The sequence below is a fragment of the Ischnura elegans genome, chromosome 2 (assembly GCF_921293095.1).
Source record: "Ischnura elegans chromosome 2, ioIscEleg1.1, whole genome shotgun sequence".
Lineage (NCBI taxonomy): Eukaryota > Metazoa > Arthropoda > Insecta > Odonata > Coenagrionidae > Ischnura > Ischnura elegans.
Window position 1 is genome coordinate 105,424,363 of NC_060247.1, and position 18,390 is coordinate 105,442,752.

At 36.9% G+C, this 18,390-nt stretch overlaps 4 protein-coding genes across 12 annotated transcripts in view; 2 read left to right on the forward strand and 2 right to left on the reverse strand.

Moving 5' to 3' along the window:
• Nucleotides 1-10,566, reverse strand: part of LOC124154300 (protein argonaute-2) — a 37,539-nt gene extending 26,973 nt beyond the window's left edge. Inside the window, exons 1-2 of one of the 3 annotated variants that reach the window (XM_046527935.1) lie at nt 10,246-10,566; nt 8,646-8,748 (exon numbers count right to left, since the gene is read on the reverse strand). In XM_046527935.1, the coding sequence (XP_046383891.1) occupies nt 8,646-8,745 (100 nt within the window). In that variant the 5' untranslated portion in view covers nt 8,746-8,748; nt 10,246-10,566. Of the gene's footprint in view, nt 1-7,077; nt 7,141-8,020; nt 8,145-8,645; nt 8,749-10,245 lie in introns of those variants that run through there. The other 2 variants (XM_046527936.1, XM_046527937.1) reach the window with 2 other exon arrangements.
• On the forward strand, nt 8,161-9,855 carry LOC124154303 (39S ribosomal protein L53, mitochondrial). The gene is made up of 4 exons (XM_046527940.1): nt 8,161-8,232; nt 8,351-8,537; nt 8,951-9,063; nt 9,145-9,855. The coding sequence occupies exons 2-4, from the start codon at nt 8,392-8,394 to the stop codon at nt 9,297-9,299; spliced, it is 414 nt and encodes a 137-aa protein (XP_046383896.1). The 5' UTR covers nt 8,161-8,232; nt 8,351-8,391; the 3' UTR covers nt 9,300-9,855.
• Nucleotides 9,370-9,855, forward strand: LOC124154304. The gene has a single exon (XM_046527941.1). It carries the CDS (start codon nt 9,370-9,372, stop codon nt 9,544-9,546), a length of 177 nt encoding a protein of 58 aa, XP_046383897.1. The 3' UTR covers nt 9,547-9,855.
• A 6,935-nt stretch (nt 10,567-17,501) lies between the features above and the next one.
• Nucleotides 17,502-18,390, reverse strand: part of LOC124154305 (double-stranded RNA-binding protein Staufen homolog 2) — a 60,407-nt gene continuing 59,518 nt past the window's right edge. For all 7 annotated transcript variants that reach the window (XM_046527946.1, XM_046527945.1, XM_046527944.1 and 4 more), the window contains one exon: nt 17,502-18,323. In XM_046527946.1, coding sequence (XP_046383902.1) covers nt 18,239-18,323 — 85 coding nt within the window. In that variant the 3' untranslated portion in view covers nt 17,502-18,238. The remainder of the gene's footprint in view (nt 18,324-18,390) is intronic.

Consider the following 18,390-nt stretch of genomic DNA (forward strand, 5'->3'; position numbering starts at 1 on the left):
GTCCGACAATTAGTATTCCACCACATTATGATGTCTTTAGGTAATTAAATTTCTTCTCACCATGATGGTTTACTTGCATCCAAATTCGCTGAAGGCATCATATCTGGATCCGAAATTTTAAATTTATGCATCAGTTAATGCAGCGTCCCATACGAGGGAGTGGAAAGAGTAACGATCCTACCTTCGCATGCACCGTTGCATAGCAATGCTTGCCCTACTCATGAACTATTTCGCTTAAAAGTTCTCATAGGGGTTATGCAACAGAATTTTAGCCGCAGAAATTTTTACTGCAAAATACGACAGGCACATAGTCTGACTCCTAAGAGATTGAACAGTTATTGGGAGAATCTCAACACCATGGGATAACAACCGAGTGAAACATGACTACGTTGCAGATTAACAAAAAAAAAAAAACACCCTCAGCCCACCATAACCCCATGCCACTGATATTTTTTTTTCTTTTCTGAGACCACACAGTCCATAAATCATTATCTTTGAAGGAAAATATCAAGTTATACAAGAACAATGGAAGCGTGTTTCATCTCTACCCCATCTCACCCACTGACCTTATTCTTCTTACCTGCTTCAATTCTCCGTTTCTGGAGAACTAATGCTAGGTGAGTGACTTACTGGACCCAAAGATGTCTCGATAGTTTTCGGCAATTGGATGACGTGCACGAGATTCAAAAAAGAATGAGACCAGATTTCTCATATTTTTGCGTTTTTTAAGATCAAATTGATTGAAACAAAGTTTTTTAGTTACAACATGACTATAACAATATTCAACTCAGACCAAACAGCACAATTTTCAAAGGAAAAGGCGTGGTATCAGTACCATCAAACAAGAAGATACTGTGTACATCACATAGGTCACCCGGCTTCGCTTCGAAGGCAACGACATCACAAAATAGCATGATCTGACATGTCCGTCCGCGACTCCCTAATCTTTAGCCTCATTGCTTGAAAGACAGGGGAGCGAACTCCATCTCCTCCACCTATCCTTTACACGCTTCTGGAGCCCACTTAACCTCCTTGTGCCCACCCCATCCTCTCGCTGAGCGGTCATCTCACTCTGTTCTAACAACTCGTTGCACGTGATGCTAATGTTGTTCTAAACATTGTTAATTGTGTCGCAGATTGCACAGTTACAATTTTAATTAATGATATACCAATAAAAATGTCTTTCATTGTGTAGAAACATTTTCATCGACTTAAAGAGAACCATATGCGTGCATTGTGACGAGAAACCATTGCGAGGAAGTGCAAAATACACCTCACCGCAACTGAGGCATTTGTGGGTGAAACACAAGTCAGTATGTGATGAGAAAGTGACAAAATTTGGGGGAAACTTATGTGAGAAATATTAAGATTCAGTCAATGGTTTATATGTAGATTGAAAACTAATTTAATTTCCAAACGCAAGCGTAACTGTTAAGATACTGAGTGTGTAAGGGTTTTATCATTTTGAAAAAATAAATTGAAAGCTAATAAAAATTATTTTTTATCAGTAAAAATATAAAAATGTGTATGTCAATCGAAAAAGCATTCCTTTAATGGTGTGTCCAGATGAAACTTGAATAATTACTTCGCTTTATAGCAGGAATTTGAAAATGCATTAGGATCCGAAAATATCCAAAGATCCAGCTCCGAAAATCAAGGATCCAAACCAGATCCAGTTCCACAAATAATCCTGGATCCGTCCATTTCTAATACTAACATTTCATTTTGCTTTATAAACATATCACTGTATCAGTTATCGCCATTACTGCTCACCTGCACAACTATGTCACAATTTTTATAACATAAGTAATCCAAACAGCCAGCATCTTCTTCAAAACATCATGACCACCCATTGACTTATAAAGGCCTGGGTACATGATACATTAACTTGTCCATATTTTAGTACATTACCATTACCAAACACATATCATCGTTACCAGTAATGAGAAATGACTAAGTATGTAAAAGCAATCACATCAATTACAGCCCTTAATTAATTTTTGTTTACCACGTTTATTGCCCACTGTTCCAAATAAGTTCCATATAGACTATGTAATTTTTTGCCGCATCCATCATTCCCCTAAGTAGTATCGTTGTTCCTTATCAATTGTTTGCAGATAACAGTCCAGACGTATTTTCCCACGTCACGTACGACAAGAAATTTACAATGTATCATTTAAAGCAAAAAGTGACAACTTCTCAGGATATTTTGTTACTCCCTATTAGCCATTCAAATTCATCTGCTTATCTGGTGCTATGCTAGTAAGAAATGAGTGGGTAAGTTGTCTTCTCTTTGGAACTAAAAATTTAGCAGTGCAATCATATAGTCATGCTTCATCCTTGGCAGGGAGTCAGGACCCAATGGGTGCTCTGAGGGTTACAACACACTGGGGGCGGGACCCAGTACCTTAACTGATACACCCGCGCACCCAGGGAGGGGAGTGGAAGGAAAAAGGATGGAAGCGCCGCCACGATAGGAGCCCAACTGCGCCTCCGGGGTACGGATAGGGATGAAAAAACGGGACGGGAAAACCCTCGCCGCTATGGAAGCGACCAGGGCCCACTACTAGCGAAACCATAATTTTATGCTCTTACAGAAAGGAAAAAATTTCATATGAGGAAGGAAATTTCTATGATTTACCGTTGATGCTTCACCCTTGGCAATCGGTTCTGTGTGCATGATTGCGTCAGTTCCTAACTTCACCTCATACAAGTGGTTCTTCCCTTTCCAGTGTGGATTGACTTCAAGCCTATAAGTGTTTTCAGGGTGAGTTTAGCGAAGTTGGTTTCATTTTTATTGGTTTTATTTTTATTTAATTTGTCTTAATAACATGGCCCTTCCGCATAAGCAACTGAGAACTTTAAAAGATCAACTGAAAATGAGTGAATAAGCAGAAAAGAATCTGGGGGAGGAGTACAGGCGGTCCTCGACTTTCATATAATTCACACTTTCGTACATTCCAAATTGACACCTCGAGGGCAGCGTTGATTTTAATCAAGGCGACTAATTTGAGAGAGAAACGGCTTGCTACCGGCTCCTTTACCAAGAGAAGAAAAAATCTGTAGTTCAGCCTTCATTAGAGAATTTTTTTAAGTTAACAAGACATCACCAAACAGCTGTCAATTGAATTAATAAATAAGAGTGCCTCTTACTAGTTGTGTATTTTCCGTTTGAGTGCTATTTAATTCGTGTACGACATTTAAACCTTCAGCAACAATATTGCACAAAATATAATCCGAATCCCATAGGTCTTTTTTTAATAACATGTGAAGGATATGCTGTGACAGCATACGGGAATACGAGTACATTGACATAGTCACCACTAGAAAGCTCTCAATGAGTACTCGAGGCAGTCTAAAATTTCAGACTATGAATATAATTAATTATATACAGTGAGTCCTCGTTTAACGTTGTAGATTCATTCCTGAAAACCTCAACGTTAAGCAAAACAACGTTCAACGATGCAGTGTTTCCCATAAGAAACAATGTAAAAAATTTAAATTGGTTCCTAACAATCCATTTCTTTGTAAAGAATCCAGAATTTCCCTGGCGAGAATCCAAGGAGGCCAATTATCAGAGCCGTAACTTTTAAGCAGACTTCGTGACCAATAGGGAGACACCTGAACCAGGCCAAAGGTATACATTAGAAGGAATTTTAGAGATCGGAGGGAGGGATAACCTTTTTGGCATACCTCACACCAGCGCCACTGTGACACCAATAATTCACTTCAGCATGATTACGATTCATGCACAGCGCAACGATAAAAGATTGGGAATAAGGCATTATAAAATGAAATATACAAACTAAATTGAGAAAGTATTATAATGGCAAAACATCGATATTTTCAGTAACAGAAGAAATTTTAATTGTAAAAACTCGACCTGAAAACCTAAAACTCAACTGATCTCTCCAGCAGTTACACCTTCTTCAATTCTTATAATAGTATCAAGTTTTTGTTCTAATATCGCCATTTTTTCTTCACGTCTGAAGAACCACCAGGATAGCCACTCCTTTTCGTGGACATATTTTTCGGTTGGAATCAGAAAAATAAAAGGATAATGGGTAAACGAGGTGGTAATTATTCGCTTAAAATGCATATTTAACTTATGCTACCCACACCAACCTTTTCTGTCAAATGAAAATTATCAATCGCATTAATATAGTAATATTTACTATACATCAGATGCGCTTGCGTCCTATTCGCCATTCATTTTTTTTCTTCGCGCATAATTTGAACAACGTTATCGCGAAGCAATAACGACGTTAAATGATAAAGGGTTTCAATTATTGGACAACGTTATCGTGAAACAATGTTAAACGGGACGACGTTAAACGAGGGCACACTGTATACTACTTCATTCATTCATACGTTGCCTAAAGCGTAAACATTCAAATAAATTCAGAGGTAAGGAAAGAAAGGGATAGGAACACACAATGGAAAAAGGACAAGGACAACGATGCTGTGGTAAATGGAAATAAAGCCAGAAATCAGAGGGTAAAAATGCAGCCTGACAGTTTAAGGTAAATTATAACATCATGTGGATATTGGATGCTATGCATTGACAATTTGCATGTTTGCACACAATTTTTACATTGGAAAGAAATCCATCATAGAAGTGTAAATGCAGAGACGCCATGAAATTATTTATGAAAGGCAGCTTTTTTCCTTAGGACATTTAAAAGAGAAATAAGTCGAACCAAGTAGGTGCCCAAAGTGTTTCCATAGAATTAAAATACTTCTGTAAACAGCTTAATTCCAGCATGAATCCTTTAAAGGCTTAATCTTACAAAGGACACGTACTTACACAATCTGAAGTGTGTACGAAGGCGTAGTCGAAACTGTCATATCAAGTGGCAAACTGCAAGCATGCATGCAAGAATGTGTGGACGTGAGACAGCAAAATAGCCCCTATTCTAATTTTGTTCGTGCATTCGTGTAATTCCACGCCATATGGAGAAAGAAATGCAGTTCTAACCTGAGCATTTAAAGTGTCCCGTGTAAAATTGCCTTACACAAGACTATCACAATTACTTGCACAAATCCTGCCTTTACTGCTTCTGAGGCAACCTAGTCAAACTTCCCCGCAGTAGTTTTTTTCCACTCATCTCCTTAAATAATTATAGATGTACCTTGTGTCGTCCAGAAAAACAAATGCACTGAAGTATATGCTAGCAAATAGATTTTTGGCTAGTGATGTGTTTCAGTCCCCAAATGTAGAACATACAAGGCTATTCAAGGCTTGGGCTACCTTGGTGGTTATTGTTACTAACTACCTACTTTAACTAAGCCCTGATGATGGCACAATTGTCAAACTCTGTAGAGAAATGTAATTGAAACAGAACAAATGGGAATATTAAATTTCTGGCAAAAATAATTACCAGACTTACTGTGAGCAATACGCATAAGATAGCAATATTTTTGTGATTTGAATCGAGCCCCCAAGCCAGATTGCTGATTGCAGAAAGCCAAAAGCACAGAGGTACCGACAGTATTACTAAAAAGACTACCGGAGAAGTTAATCTAAAACTACAAATCATGAAAACGGACTCGCTTGAGAGCTATTATACCTGATACATCATCATAAAAAGCATTATTAATTGACAGGTTGATACCTAAACAGAATTATTAGTGAGCAGTAAGGAAATCACTCACAATCAATGCTATCAGATCAGATGACCATTGGAGGAAAACATTTATTTTTTGTTATGCGTTTACTTTATATTAGAATGTGATGCCATTTTATGATAATACTACCAGAATGAGGAAAGTTTGAAAGCTTTTGAAACTTGTATTCATCACTGAAGCTGCAAGTACTATGGACATGTTTTTGTATTCCACACATGCACAGTACTTAGAAGAGATGTGGTGGAACAATTCAGTCATAAAATAAAGAAACCTCCATTGATGCTATTTCTAAAATTCTTATTTTATAATATGCACTTAATCCACAATCGCAGATTCGCAACTTATGACTTAATTTTTAAATATTTTATTTCAATGAGTTATCAATGTGAACCAGGACTTCTTGGGGGTATATCACCACTAATAATGATTCGCAAATAACAAGCTCCTTCACTGAACTGCTCAATTTCATTTTATTTCTAATATGAACAGAAGTTTGAAAGCTGACCTCATCAAGGATAAAACAAGAGTACTCAAATTAGGGATTTTTTGAGTAAATGTGGAAATAATACAAAGCATTTTGTTAACTAAAAGCCAGCTGGCTGCCCACAGAGGGGATGCAAGGTGTGCCATAGAAAATTGAAGGTGGGGATACAAAATAAATTAACATTGGTAATATTAGAAATGCATACCACATACTGGTTAAGGGGGCCAGATTGTTGCTTTTGGGGGAGAATGCCCCATTGCCCCATGCCCCAGAATTGGTGGGATGGAAACCCCTAACAATAGTGCTGAATTCCGCTTTTTGGGTAGGACAACAAATAAAAAGGAACACAGGTTTTTTAGCAATAAAAAAACCATCAAAAGCTACTAGTGAATCTGGAGATACATGTCAGCGCCAATGTTTATAATGTAGTTTGAAAAAGGAAATAAATACCTCCAATTCTTGAGTCACGTGCCTCATCAATGTCAATGTGACCGATTTAAGTAAAGAACTAGACTCCGATAATATTGCATAATAAATTGCACAAAAGGAAATAATTGTCAGACAATGTGACAGATTAAAGTTAAGTGACTGATTTAAGTAAAGGACTACACTCCGATAATATTGCATAATAAATTACACAACGAAATAATTGGTTAACATTTAAATAGTAACATCAAGGGTCCATGAAAATATGACCATAACCGCATTAGCATATATTCTAGGATGGGTGGGACTTTCCGGCGCTGATCATAAAAAAGAAACAACAAAACTCCCACCAATTAATTAAAGGGCTGAGATAACCTTACATCTGATAACACAGGCATTGGGACATACAGGCATAAGGTAGGTTCTAAAATGTCACTGTACGGAAATATCACATTGAAAAAGTTTAAAGAGTATTAACCATTCGGCAAATACGGTATGGCAGGCAAGACAGCTGTCAGAAAATAATTTGGAAGGCATACCCATAGCAGGGGAGGATGGACGAGGTGCACATGTCTGTCCAGCAACAGACCATGGTGGAACCTCTGCAGGTGAAGAGAAGCACAAGGTACAAATGCAGCAAGCAAAGCCAGGGTAGGTCACGGGTTGCAGGCAGTCAGGTTGGCCAGGAAATAACCAGTTACAAGGTGCACAAGGTGTCAAATGGTTTCCCAAATCACCAAACCCCCCAAAAAAGGAGAACACCCACGCCGAGCAAGGGGATTAAGGATAAGCAGGTTAAAGTAAGGAAAATGAAAAGACAAAACTTAAAACGAGTCACAGAAAAATTATAATAAAAGTGGCTAACACTTAACCAAATACGATATCCAAAAGGCACGTATCATTACTCCACAACCAACGCAACACTATGCCTTTTCAAAGGCAAAGAAGCGTTACAGTTCACTAAATGATATAATGAGATAATACCTCAAATTATGAATATATACATAGATTACAGCACGCCTTGCTGTGCATAAAATACCCATACCAATTAATATGGAACCTTACAGAAAAGTAAGACACGTACATAAACATTGGTGCCGTAATCATGTTGCAACAGCCATTAAACATCAAGACGGTTCAAAACTCATACTTATATAGCCTTTAACTACTCTTTATAACAATTAACTAAGGCATGGTGATTTGCAATACCAATAAAACACCAACGTCAGTTGGACCATTGGTTGCAGCACATCATACATACATATTATTTGCAGTCATATCAGAGACGTGTAAATGAAAGGAGTGAGTAAAATAAAATATCTACAGTTCTCAAATATTAAAGCACTATTCACCTGTCAATATAATTACGGGATAGCCTAGTAAGTTTAATTCCAAACAGTGCAACAAAATACAATGAGGATGCAGGATCTAGTTCGACGATTTGGATTAAGGAGAAAATAGGAATTCAAAAATAATACTCACGCTGACCGACTGGATACATTAATGTAAATAATTTCCTCCCTCAATTCAAACTATATAAAAAATTAATATATAACTGCCCCGAACAAAATAACTAGAAAATCTCTTCAAGATTCCCCTAACATGGCGTCATGTCACGTGACGTCAGATACTAGTTTTGTTACAGGTCATGTGATTGGCGGCTCGTTTGTCGAAGAAAACTGTGATTCCAGTTGGTAAAATACATATCGGGATTATTTGTTATTGAAACTCTATTTTGGCTCTTAATTTCGAAAAATTATAACGCTTTCATTTGTGATCTGTAATGTACAACTGATTCTAATGATTTTTCAGAACACGTTAGGTTGTCCACCCTGCCACACTACATTGCAGCGATGTCCGTACCCTTTTCTGGAACTCTAAGCAGGTCTGCAGGACTTGTCAGTGCCATAACAAAGCAACTCAAAAATGTCAACCTAAAGCCAGTAAAACAAATATCAGTCGCATTTGATCCCTTTCATCACAACGCAGCATCGATTAGGTAAGAAACAAGAAGAATTCGACAGTTTGATGAAGACATTCATTTGTTTTATTGAACTTCTGCATACATCGAGCCCCCTCAGCCACTCAATACACACATTTTACTTACCATTGCATTGTCCGCACCCGTAAGTTTTCCCAAGCATGGAAATGGTCCCTCTTCTGTTATTGGGAACCTCTACAGTAGGTTTTGGTTTCGCCGTAGCCATTTTCTTCATTTCCCATAGAAATAGATAAAAATGTTAAGTTTTATGTAATGCACTATTTGGGACCGTTAACTACAGAAATTTCGCCAGATAGCTAAAAATTAAGTATTTGTGATTATCTTGTTCATTTCCATATTTCATACTATTAACGAAATACTGTATGAGTTTGCCGTGCGGTACTGTTACTACCAAAAGTTGCCTTTTTCAGGGATTTTCTGTTCTACATTGCTTCACCTAAAGTTCTCCAAACCAACCCCAATTGCCGGCTAAAGACAGCCATACAGTGTACAAGAGAGGAACCCATCGTATCTTTTGCACTTGGTAATTATTGCCTCTCAATCATGTTATAAGCAGGTTCTAGCCGGGGTCTCATAACGTTAATCTCTTTAATTCACTTTCTAGGTAACGGTGAAACTGTGAAGTTCAAAAGTGAAAATCTCACAACATTAGAAATTCTGCAGTTGTACAACAAGCATATCACTCCCCTTGCTCCAGTCGAAGAAAAGTCTACTGTCCAAACTAAGTCCGAGAAAGCAGGGTCAAGAAAGCGAAGATAGACGCGATTTATAGTGTTGCATACCCCACTTGCTACCTTCGTCGGCGTTATTGTTGGAAGATTATATCATCATGCAGAAGAGTCAGTATAACATGAAAATAATAGATACCCTTTACAATCAGGTACCAGCATTTACCGATGTGTTCGATGAAGATACATGGTACATTTTTGTCGCCTGCTTTGCAGCAAGTACTATTGTAATCGTATTCATTATTTCCCGATTTGTTACTCTGAAACCTGTTGATTAACCCATTTCTCTAGCTTTGTATGTTCTCCCTAGTCAATTATGTTGCCATGTCGTCGCATGTGATAGACTTTGATTTATTTATAATTCGCGTAATTTAAGTTGTACGCTTAATTATCAACTGCGTATTAGGCTATTGTTGAGTTTAAATCATAAAACTTTGTATTTTTGAGTTGGTTGAGTGATACTAAACCTCCTACGTTGATCAAAATAGTAGATGTATCAATTGTAAACAACTTGATGTGACCATTACAAAATGTCCTCCATGTAGTTGTTGAGTGAGCCTAATAAACAAAACCAATGCGGTGCGTAATAGTGTATTTAATGTTATTATCAATACCATCCTTCCTTAAATTTTCCCAATGCGTCGTGAAAACAAAACATACTGTCAAGTCGAAATGAGAATGGAAATTAGAAACGGAATCGGCAGGAAGAAGAACCTACAAGCAAGAATTCCCGTGACACTCGCATAAACAGCAGGCAATGAACAAAATACGAACAACTCATCAAAATTGAGTTTTTTGCTACATTAATTAACTATTCCGGGGTATTACCGAAAGACTACAAGCACGGATATAAAGAAGATGCGCCACCAGCTTGACCTACCGTACGGCAACATTGCAATGTCAAGGTCGCGCAGAATTGCTGCATTGAAAATATAAACAATAACTAGTGATGTCACTGACAGCATTCAATGACTTACATTTGCGGTGATTCAATCCACGAAGAAGCCAGCAATAAACAATACATTGATAATGAAAACCATCGTCTTGCAAGTAAAGCGTTGAGATAGTAGCTGTATGCAGACTTTTGCGTCCAATCGATAAATGTCTACACACCGCCTCGCAGGTGACGCGACGATTTCCGTTGCCTGATTTATGAAGCGCAAAGCACATGGAGGTGAAAGTTGAAGTTTTTCCGATAGGATATCTCTCAAAACATGATACTATGGCACAATAATATTAATTTACATAAAGACCGTCAATAGACGGGTGTGACGAGCCGCTTGACTCATGAACGATTGAATCGCGCATGGCGATGTTATATATCAGCTGACATTGGTAATTAACCAATCATAAAACAAAGCAAAATTGCGCTTAACACATTCGAAAAAAGTAAACTAAGGTAAGTTTAAGGTGAGAACCAAAGCGTACTTCTGCTAATCTAATTTTTTAGCTATGGGGTTTTGCTTGCAAGTACGTGATTAAGGTGGGAGGAGATCAAGTAGACGATGCACCACTCAATAGTTGACAAAAATTTGCGAAGTATTAATTTCACATTTATTTACAGCGTCCGCGCGAATTGTCTTCGCATTCGCCGGATCGATGCAAGCGGGAGTTTTCTTCAGATTAGTGCTGTCAGATAAATTCTGTTGGCGCCAAGACAAGAATAATATGAAGCAATTACGTTTTAAAAAGATACTTGCACTCTTTCTAGTAATGTAGTATCTCATTATTCCTTACTTTTCCCATGGCCAATCCTTTCCCTGCTTTTCCTGTCAAGACAATTTTCTTGGTTTATTTTCTCAACTATTCTTAATTCAGCATAGTCTATATTGCTACCTTTATCCTATATTCTTCCACTTCTTTTATGCCCACGAGCCATCAAGTTCTGGAAGTAAGTCAGTGGAACTAAGAGTTCAGGGGGGACATGGGGGTAGGTTCAATTTGAAATGAATTGGTAAATTATTTTTGTCCAAGGACACGTTTGTATTTTTTTTAGAGGTAGCATCAAAACCTTAGGCATTCGAGATTAAGAAGATATTTATTTGGGAAGCAGGATAACTATATCAAAGGGAGACAGTAGTGGATACAGAAATCACTCAATGGGGGTAAGGGAAGGGGGGGTGAAAAAGGTATTTTGAGCTACCTATAAAAGCAACAATTTTGGTTCAGCAACGAAGGCAGCGGGTGGCCCTGTGCCCCCCATGTGTGTCCGCCAGTGATGGGAGAAGCAAGAAAGAAATTATTAACAGGATAGCCGAAGCGAAGAGAGCATTCCACCAAAAGAAAAACCAGCTTACAGCAAGAAACTTAAACATGGAAGTAAAGAAACAATTTGTAAGAACCTACATTTTGAGTATGCTTCTATACGGAAGTGAGGCATGGACAATGACAGCAGCGGAGAAAGCAAGGGTAGAGGCCTTTGAAACGTGGCACTACATAAGAATGACGAGGATGAAATGGATTAACCGAGATAGAAATGAGGAAGTCCAAAGAAGAGCAGGAGAGAAGAGAAGCCTCATGAAAAACTTACCAAGAAGACGGAACAAACTTTTAAGCCACATTTTGAGATATGATGGCCTGATGAAGACAATCTTCGAGGGGCAATTGGATGTGAAGAACGGAAAAGGAAGACCTCAAGCAATATCCAAGGAACAGATAAAGAAGGATGTGAAAGAGAAGAAATATGAACATATGAGAAAATAAGCTGATAACAGAATTGAGTGGATAGCTGTGTCAAACCAATCTTAGGATTGTTGACCAGTGATGGTGATATTATGAGACGGTCATTGCAATTAGTATTGTACAGGAGGAGGGTTGTTCACAAGAAAGATAGTGAGAGGAGGTGATTCACATATGGCCAATTCAGGGAGTATAATTGCGCCTCCAAGAGATTTTGAAGAACCCCTTACTTCCTCCCCTCACTAAATACTTCCTTGTTAATAAAGGCCGAGCTACACAACTCATTAACATGTTCAAGTTAATGTCTGTGTGTGAAAATGAATGCCAAAAAATGCTCCTTGTAATCAGCCAAATTGCAGGAATGAAGAGAAAATATAGAGCCTTATCTCTTTTATTTTTGGCATTGGTACATTAAATTATATATTTGCATTTGCACATCACTCATATTTGTCAATGTATGATATAACATTTGTTTTCATAGGAAAGGCTTCACTTATTCGGTTATCTACTAATATAATTTGCACAATACCATACGTGGTATGGCCCATACAATCTACGGAATGTGTGGGAGTTTCCCTCTAAATAAATACCGATTGAAATGTACACTTTACATTAACTACCCCTCCCCCTAATTTTTGGGCTTAACTCTTGAATGCCTTACCTCCATTTCATTCTGTTTTAAGTAGATTTAAATTTAACTGGCACGTTCTTCTCTTTTACTGCAAAATCAATCTGTCTTCCACCTCCCATTTACATGCAGACCTAACAGACTTTAAATAGTTGTTTTTCTCTTCTCAACCATAGGAGTGCAATTTTCAGTCATTCGAGACTGGATGGCACTCTAGAGACTTTAGATAGTGGATCCTGGTTGCCACCATTTGACCAACACTCACAATTTACAATCCATGGAATCAAGGACGTACCCCGGATCAAAACTATAGGGGGGCAAGCCATGGTTGTTCAAGTTTTAGGTAAGATTTAAGCATGGAAAAGGTGAATGAAATCAACATTTTAAGGAAACTGTAACAGCTCTTTATTAATTTTTAAAATTATTTGCTTGAAAAAATATTATTATTTCCCTTAAAGACATTTGCGATTTTTGCTTCTAGGGGGAGGGGGGCAGCTGCCCCCTCCTGCTCCTCGCTGGGTACGCCCATGCATGGAATGAAGTTCAAGTATATCATGTCATTTATGGGGCCGAATTATAAATATTGAGAAATTCACTATCCACAGGCTATTGTGAGGGGTGGAGACTAGAGGGGTTTTGGGACCCTAAAGGGCCTACTACATATTACATAAAATGCAGATAAATATATTATACAGACAGTTTTAATTTTTAAAGCACAAATCCTTCAGGTAAATTCTACAGTTTCTAAGTATAAAAATTAACATAAATACACAATAATTCCCTTGTCAACCCAAGCTCTCTTTGGTCCATCTAACTCCACCCATAACCCTCTCTCAGCCCCATTCCCATTACCTGAAACCACAACTACTAACATCTATCTCAACTGGTAATACGTGACCCTACAGGATGGAGGGCTATAAACCATTTAGTCAATCAGGAGATCAACTGCTGGAAGGTAGAGAGGCTAAGGAATTGATAGACCTAATCCAATTGATGTATGATAGAACAATAGATGATCAGCACACAGCTTTGACAAACAAAAACAAAATCTTTTATCACTACAGTACTATAACAGTGTTTTCTTTAGCACATTTTTGAACAAATTGAATGAAAATTAACCTCTCACAAAACATTCTTTCTATATTCAGTAAAATTAAAATATGTTATTTTATCATTCCTATTTATTTCTGCTCCTTATATGACACAGTTAAAACAGATTTACAAAAGAACAATACACAAGCTCTCATCTCAGATTGCAGCAAAATATTCTTTTTCAAATGATATTCACTTACTTATGCTTCCATAACATCCAAGTTAATTTCCAATAATTACCATTTACCCTAATTCACAGTATGTGAAATTTTAAACCAGCAAAGCTTTCAAATACTGTTGGGTAGTTTAAAGTTTTACTTTCTTACATTCGCCACTCTTCTGACCTGAAGAAGAGAAGAATATTTCAATCTCTTCATAAAATCTCAGTTTCTTTTGAAGTATGTAATATACTCCTCTTGCCCCAATAAGACATCTTATCGGGAGCATTGCCATGAATGGTATCAGAATGCCCAATATTATTCAAATTGACTATCTGAGTGCAGATATCACATATAAGAGTTAAATAATACATATAAGAATTAAATCCCTACACGGCTACAGGAAGAGCCAAAGAATATGGCTTGGGGAGCTACCAACCACTGCTAAGGTTTCTGGTGATACCTCCACTTCAAGGAGTACTCCTTATGATTGTTTTTCTATTTACATTTCAGACAGTTAACTTTAACCTGAAATTCTGATGAAATTTTGTATAACACTGAAAATTTTCGTTTTTCAAGCTGAAAATTTTTCAGGTGCCCCCCCTTTCTACCCAGACCCCTCTAGCTTTGTCCATATACATGACATACGTCAATCAAAAAGTACAAACGATTGAACTTTGAACTGAAAACATTGAAAGATGCTCGCACCATGCAATAGGCTGAAGAAAAATTATGATAGAGAATGAAGAAAGCAAAATTAAGCCATGCTTCAGCCTAAATCACACTATCATTTATCATGCACAGGTTATAGATTTATTCGTGCTTTACTGAAGTCATCATTTGACTAATCAGAGTCATTTGTGAAGTAATTGTACTAATCATACCTAGGGTTAAAAAGTATGCAGTGCTTACATATAGACAGGAAGTTACACAATACATTTTCTCTCATTGCACTAATGACTGCATGTATTTCATGTGGGAGTTCTAGGACAGAAAAAATAGTCACAATTGTCATTTAAATGATTTAAAGAGTAAAATTAATCACTATTGCTCATGCTATACCAGAACTGGGAGGTGAAGAATCACCATTCAAGTCTTTCGAGGAAAGGCATGCAAAAGCTTTTCAGTTTCTCAAGCATCAAAATCTGAGATCACTTCCCAAATGCACGAAATCAAAGGATAATAAAAAATTAAAGCACCCCATAATAATGTGAAAATGCTTTCATTACCAGAATAGATACATAAACAAGCATTAAAATATCAATAATTTCAAATTCTCTACAAAAGTAAAAATTTTATAGACAGCAATAACATTGATTTTCAAAATGTAATTGCCTGCCTTTAAAAGACCTAAAAACAAAATTTTGATAAGGATATTCATGACTAACAAAAATAAAACAGGAAAAAAATATTCATACTCACATTTGGATGAGATAACAGGAATTGTGGCCACCAGAGATACTCATTGATAAACAACAGCAGAACTGAGAGTTAAATGGGAGGATAGGAGAGAATGTGCTTGTTAATATGCCTAAAGTTAACGTCATATCCTTTCATTCCTGGACTAAGAAATTTACTACAATGATGTAATAAGAGGCACATTCATAAAGCAAGGGCCGTTTGGTCACAGATAAAAATATACTCATATGAAACACATTTTATTGGCACTTTTAATCAGCCAGAAACTTCCTTCACTTTTCTACATAATTTCCATTCACTTCATACCACTGCACCAGCTTCTTCAATGGTTTTCACCAGTGAGGTGAAGTGAGGAGAGCCAAGAAACTAAAAGTCGAGGGGAAAGATAAGGGAGAATAAAATGTTAAGAAGTAGTGGCAAAATGAAAAGGAGAGAGTAAGCTCTTCTAAAGGCAAGGCCTTGTATTTGGGAAGAGGTTTCAAACAAACTGGGGAGTGGAAATGTGTACCAACATCACATCTACCGGCAGTGGCGGCTGGTGGTAATTTATCTAGGGTGTGCATTAGAGCAGATATAGGATGATTTAATTACATTATGTTAATACTAATCCATGAGCATCATATTTCGTCGTAATAGAATACATAGCAAGCAAAACATATCACTGGCATATTCTGCCCTTAAAATTGCATGACCAGAAATAATATTAGCATGCATGAAAATAATTATTCTAAACACGCCTTTACAAGTGACGGTAGGCGAAATTCATTCTCCTTTCCTTACACCCTATGAGGAAGTAGTGTAGAAAACGGCCATACAGATGACTCTGTAGACGGACTAGGATCCTGGGCGCAGGTAGTGTACGTGGCGGCTACACCACTACACTACCTGCGAGTCACTCACCAAAAATATGCACGTGCGCACTCGCATCGTTTTGAGTCTGCTCCCATCACCCATTTGAACTGTATATACCCCCCCGCTTACTTCGTCCCGCCAGAGCACCATCAAGCGATCGCATAGACCGAAAATGCGCCCGGCCAATGCCTTTGGCCCGGCGCGATGCCACTGGATTGCACACTAGTAGAGCGGTGAATTCAAAAAGGAGATAGCTGTAGCGTTCATGTTTCTAGCATATGCAGACAGGATTTTTATCCTTCTCGTTGCAAAGGAATAGTTTTCTTTTATAATTCATTCATCTTTGGGTGTGCACTTGCTAACATGCGTATACGCACGCGCCGCCACTGCCTACTGGGATCATTAGATGTCCAGTGACTGTGAGTCACCATATCCCAATCCTTATTTCTTCAAAGTTTCCTGTCTCCATCCCTTGCCCTTTCTATCAAATTTGGTGGACATCTCAACCTCAGCAATGCTCTTCCTGCCCAAACACAAGAGGTCCTCAACCCTTCCTTGACCTTGTGTTCAAAAATGAAAAAGTAGCTTAAACATAGCAATCCTCATCTATCCTCAAATAACTCATACAAAGCAATCCTATTCACACAGACCTATATGGCGCAGGAGTAAAAAGAAAAAAAAACTTCTCATTCTGAAGTGTGTATCACTTTTCAGAAATTCAGAAAGGGAAAAAGAATACTTTAAAAGTTTCATTTAAAGAAAAATATGTAGTCCACAAGGGTGACATACACCTTATGAGATTCAACTATGCAGTATTTGGTTAATACATTAGTGTGTATCTCAGATAAAATATGTCATCAATGTGTCATATTGAAAAGATATCAATTTTTTAAATACAGGAAAGGTGAGATTATATAAGTACAAAGATGGAAAATGTACTAAATATTTTACTATAAAAATTCTACTTCATATATTTATTATAATTTTAACATCACAGCAGAAAACTCGAGCAAATATTTCACTTCCACGATGAAAGAATATGCAATTCTCAAAAAACGAACATGGAATGTTTATCAGTGCTGGATAAAAAATGATTTTCATACAAAAAAACAGGAGATTTGCATCTCTCAGTGCTGGATAAAAAATTATTTTCATATAAAAAACAGGGGACTTGCATATCTCATTCCCAAAGCTAACATCTATAATTATTTTTATTTTAAGCTGTGCTCACAAATATGCTAAAAACAGTTTAGACTATATAAATCTTTAACTAACTCAGGATATCTCAAAATATATAAATAAATTGTAGCATTACGACTTCTACCAAAGACAATTTATACCTGGAGACATAACTGTATTATTTTGCTTTCTTTAGAAATACTAAGAATGTAAACAACTTTTAAACTCCCTTATATCCTTCTCCTCCTATTTTATTGAAATATCTCAGCCAATTGGCATTTACTCTAAACAAAAAGAATGACATACAATAAACTAATATTATATAATCACATTACACAGAATCTACGACAAATACAAAACAAAGAGTTCACAGCTGCTATAATTTTCTTAAAGTGTTGGAAAAAAATTGTAAATTTCAACATTGTTTGAAGATTTTACAAAGATATACGTTCATGAAGGTTTAATAATATGGCCCATTGATATTGAGAAGAAAATGAAGGATACAACAATAATAGAGCAACATTATTTAACATATAAAAAGGTAAAAGGACAATGTCTCTATCAAAAGATTTTCTTAAAAGTCAAGCTTTAAAAAAATATGACACTATTTCACAAATAAATCTAAAATAATCACATCAATCTATCAAATGATTTTCAAATATTAAAAGAAATGTTCAATACAAAATAAAATATCTTGAGATGAGGTAGTCATCGTCTCAATGATACCACCTCATTTACATACTCTGTGAAAAACCACACTTTTAATGTAAATTTTGAAATAGTAGCCACAGCAATAAATCACTTATATTCACATGCTTGTTTAACAACCAAGTGGAAACAAAGTGAAGCATTCATCTTTTTAGAAGAGTATGGCTTCAACTTCAAAACTCATAGAAACAATGCGAATGGCAATGTGAGAGGTAAGAAAAAAAATTCAATGGTAACATGTTTACACAACTACATTTACTTCCCCATGGAAACACCGTCACTGGCAACAATGACAGAATTCTGAGATTGCCGACCAGTTTGCTGGGCCTGCATGTGGACACTTCATTTTATAGCACGTCATGGAATAAAGAAACAAAATATTATTATTTAATTTGTAAAAATTAATA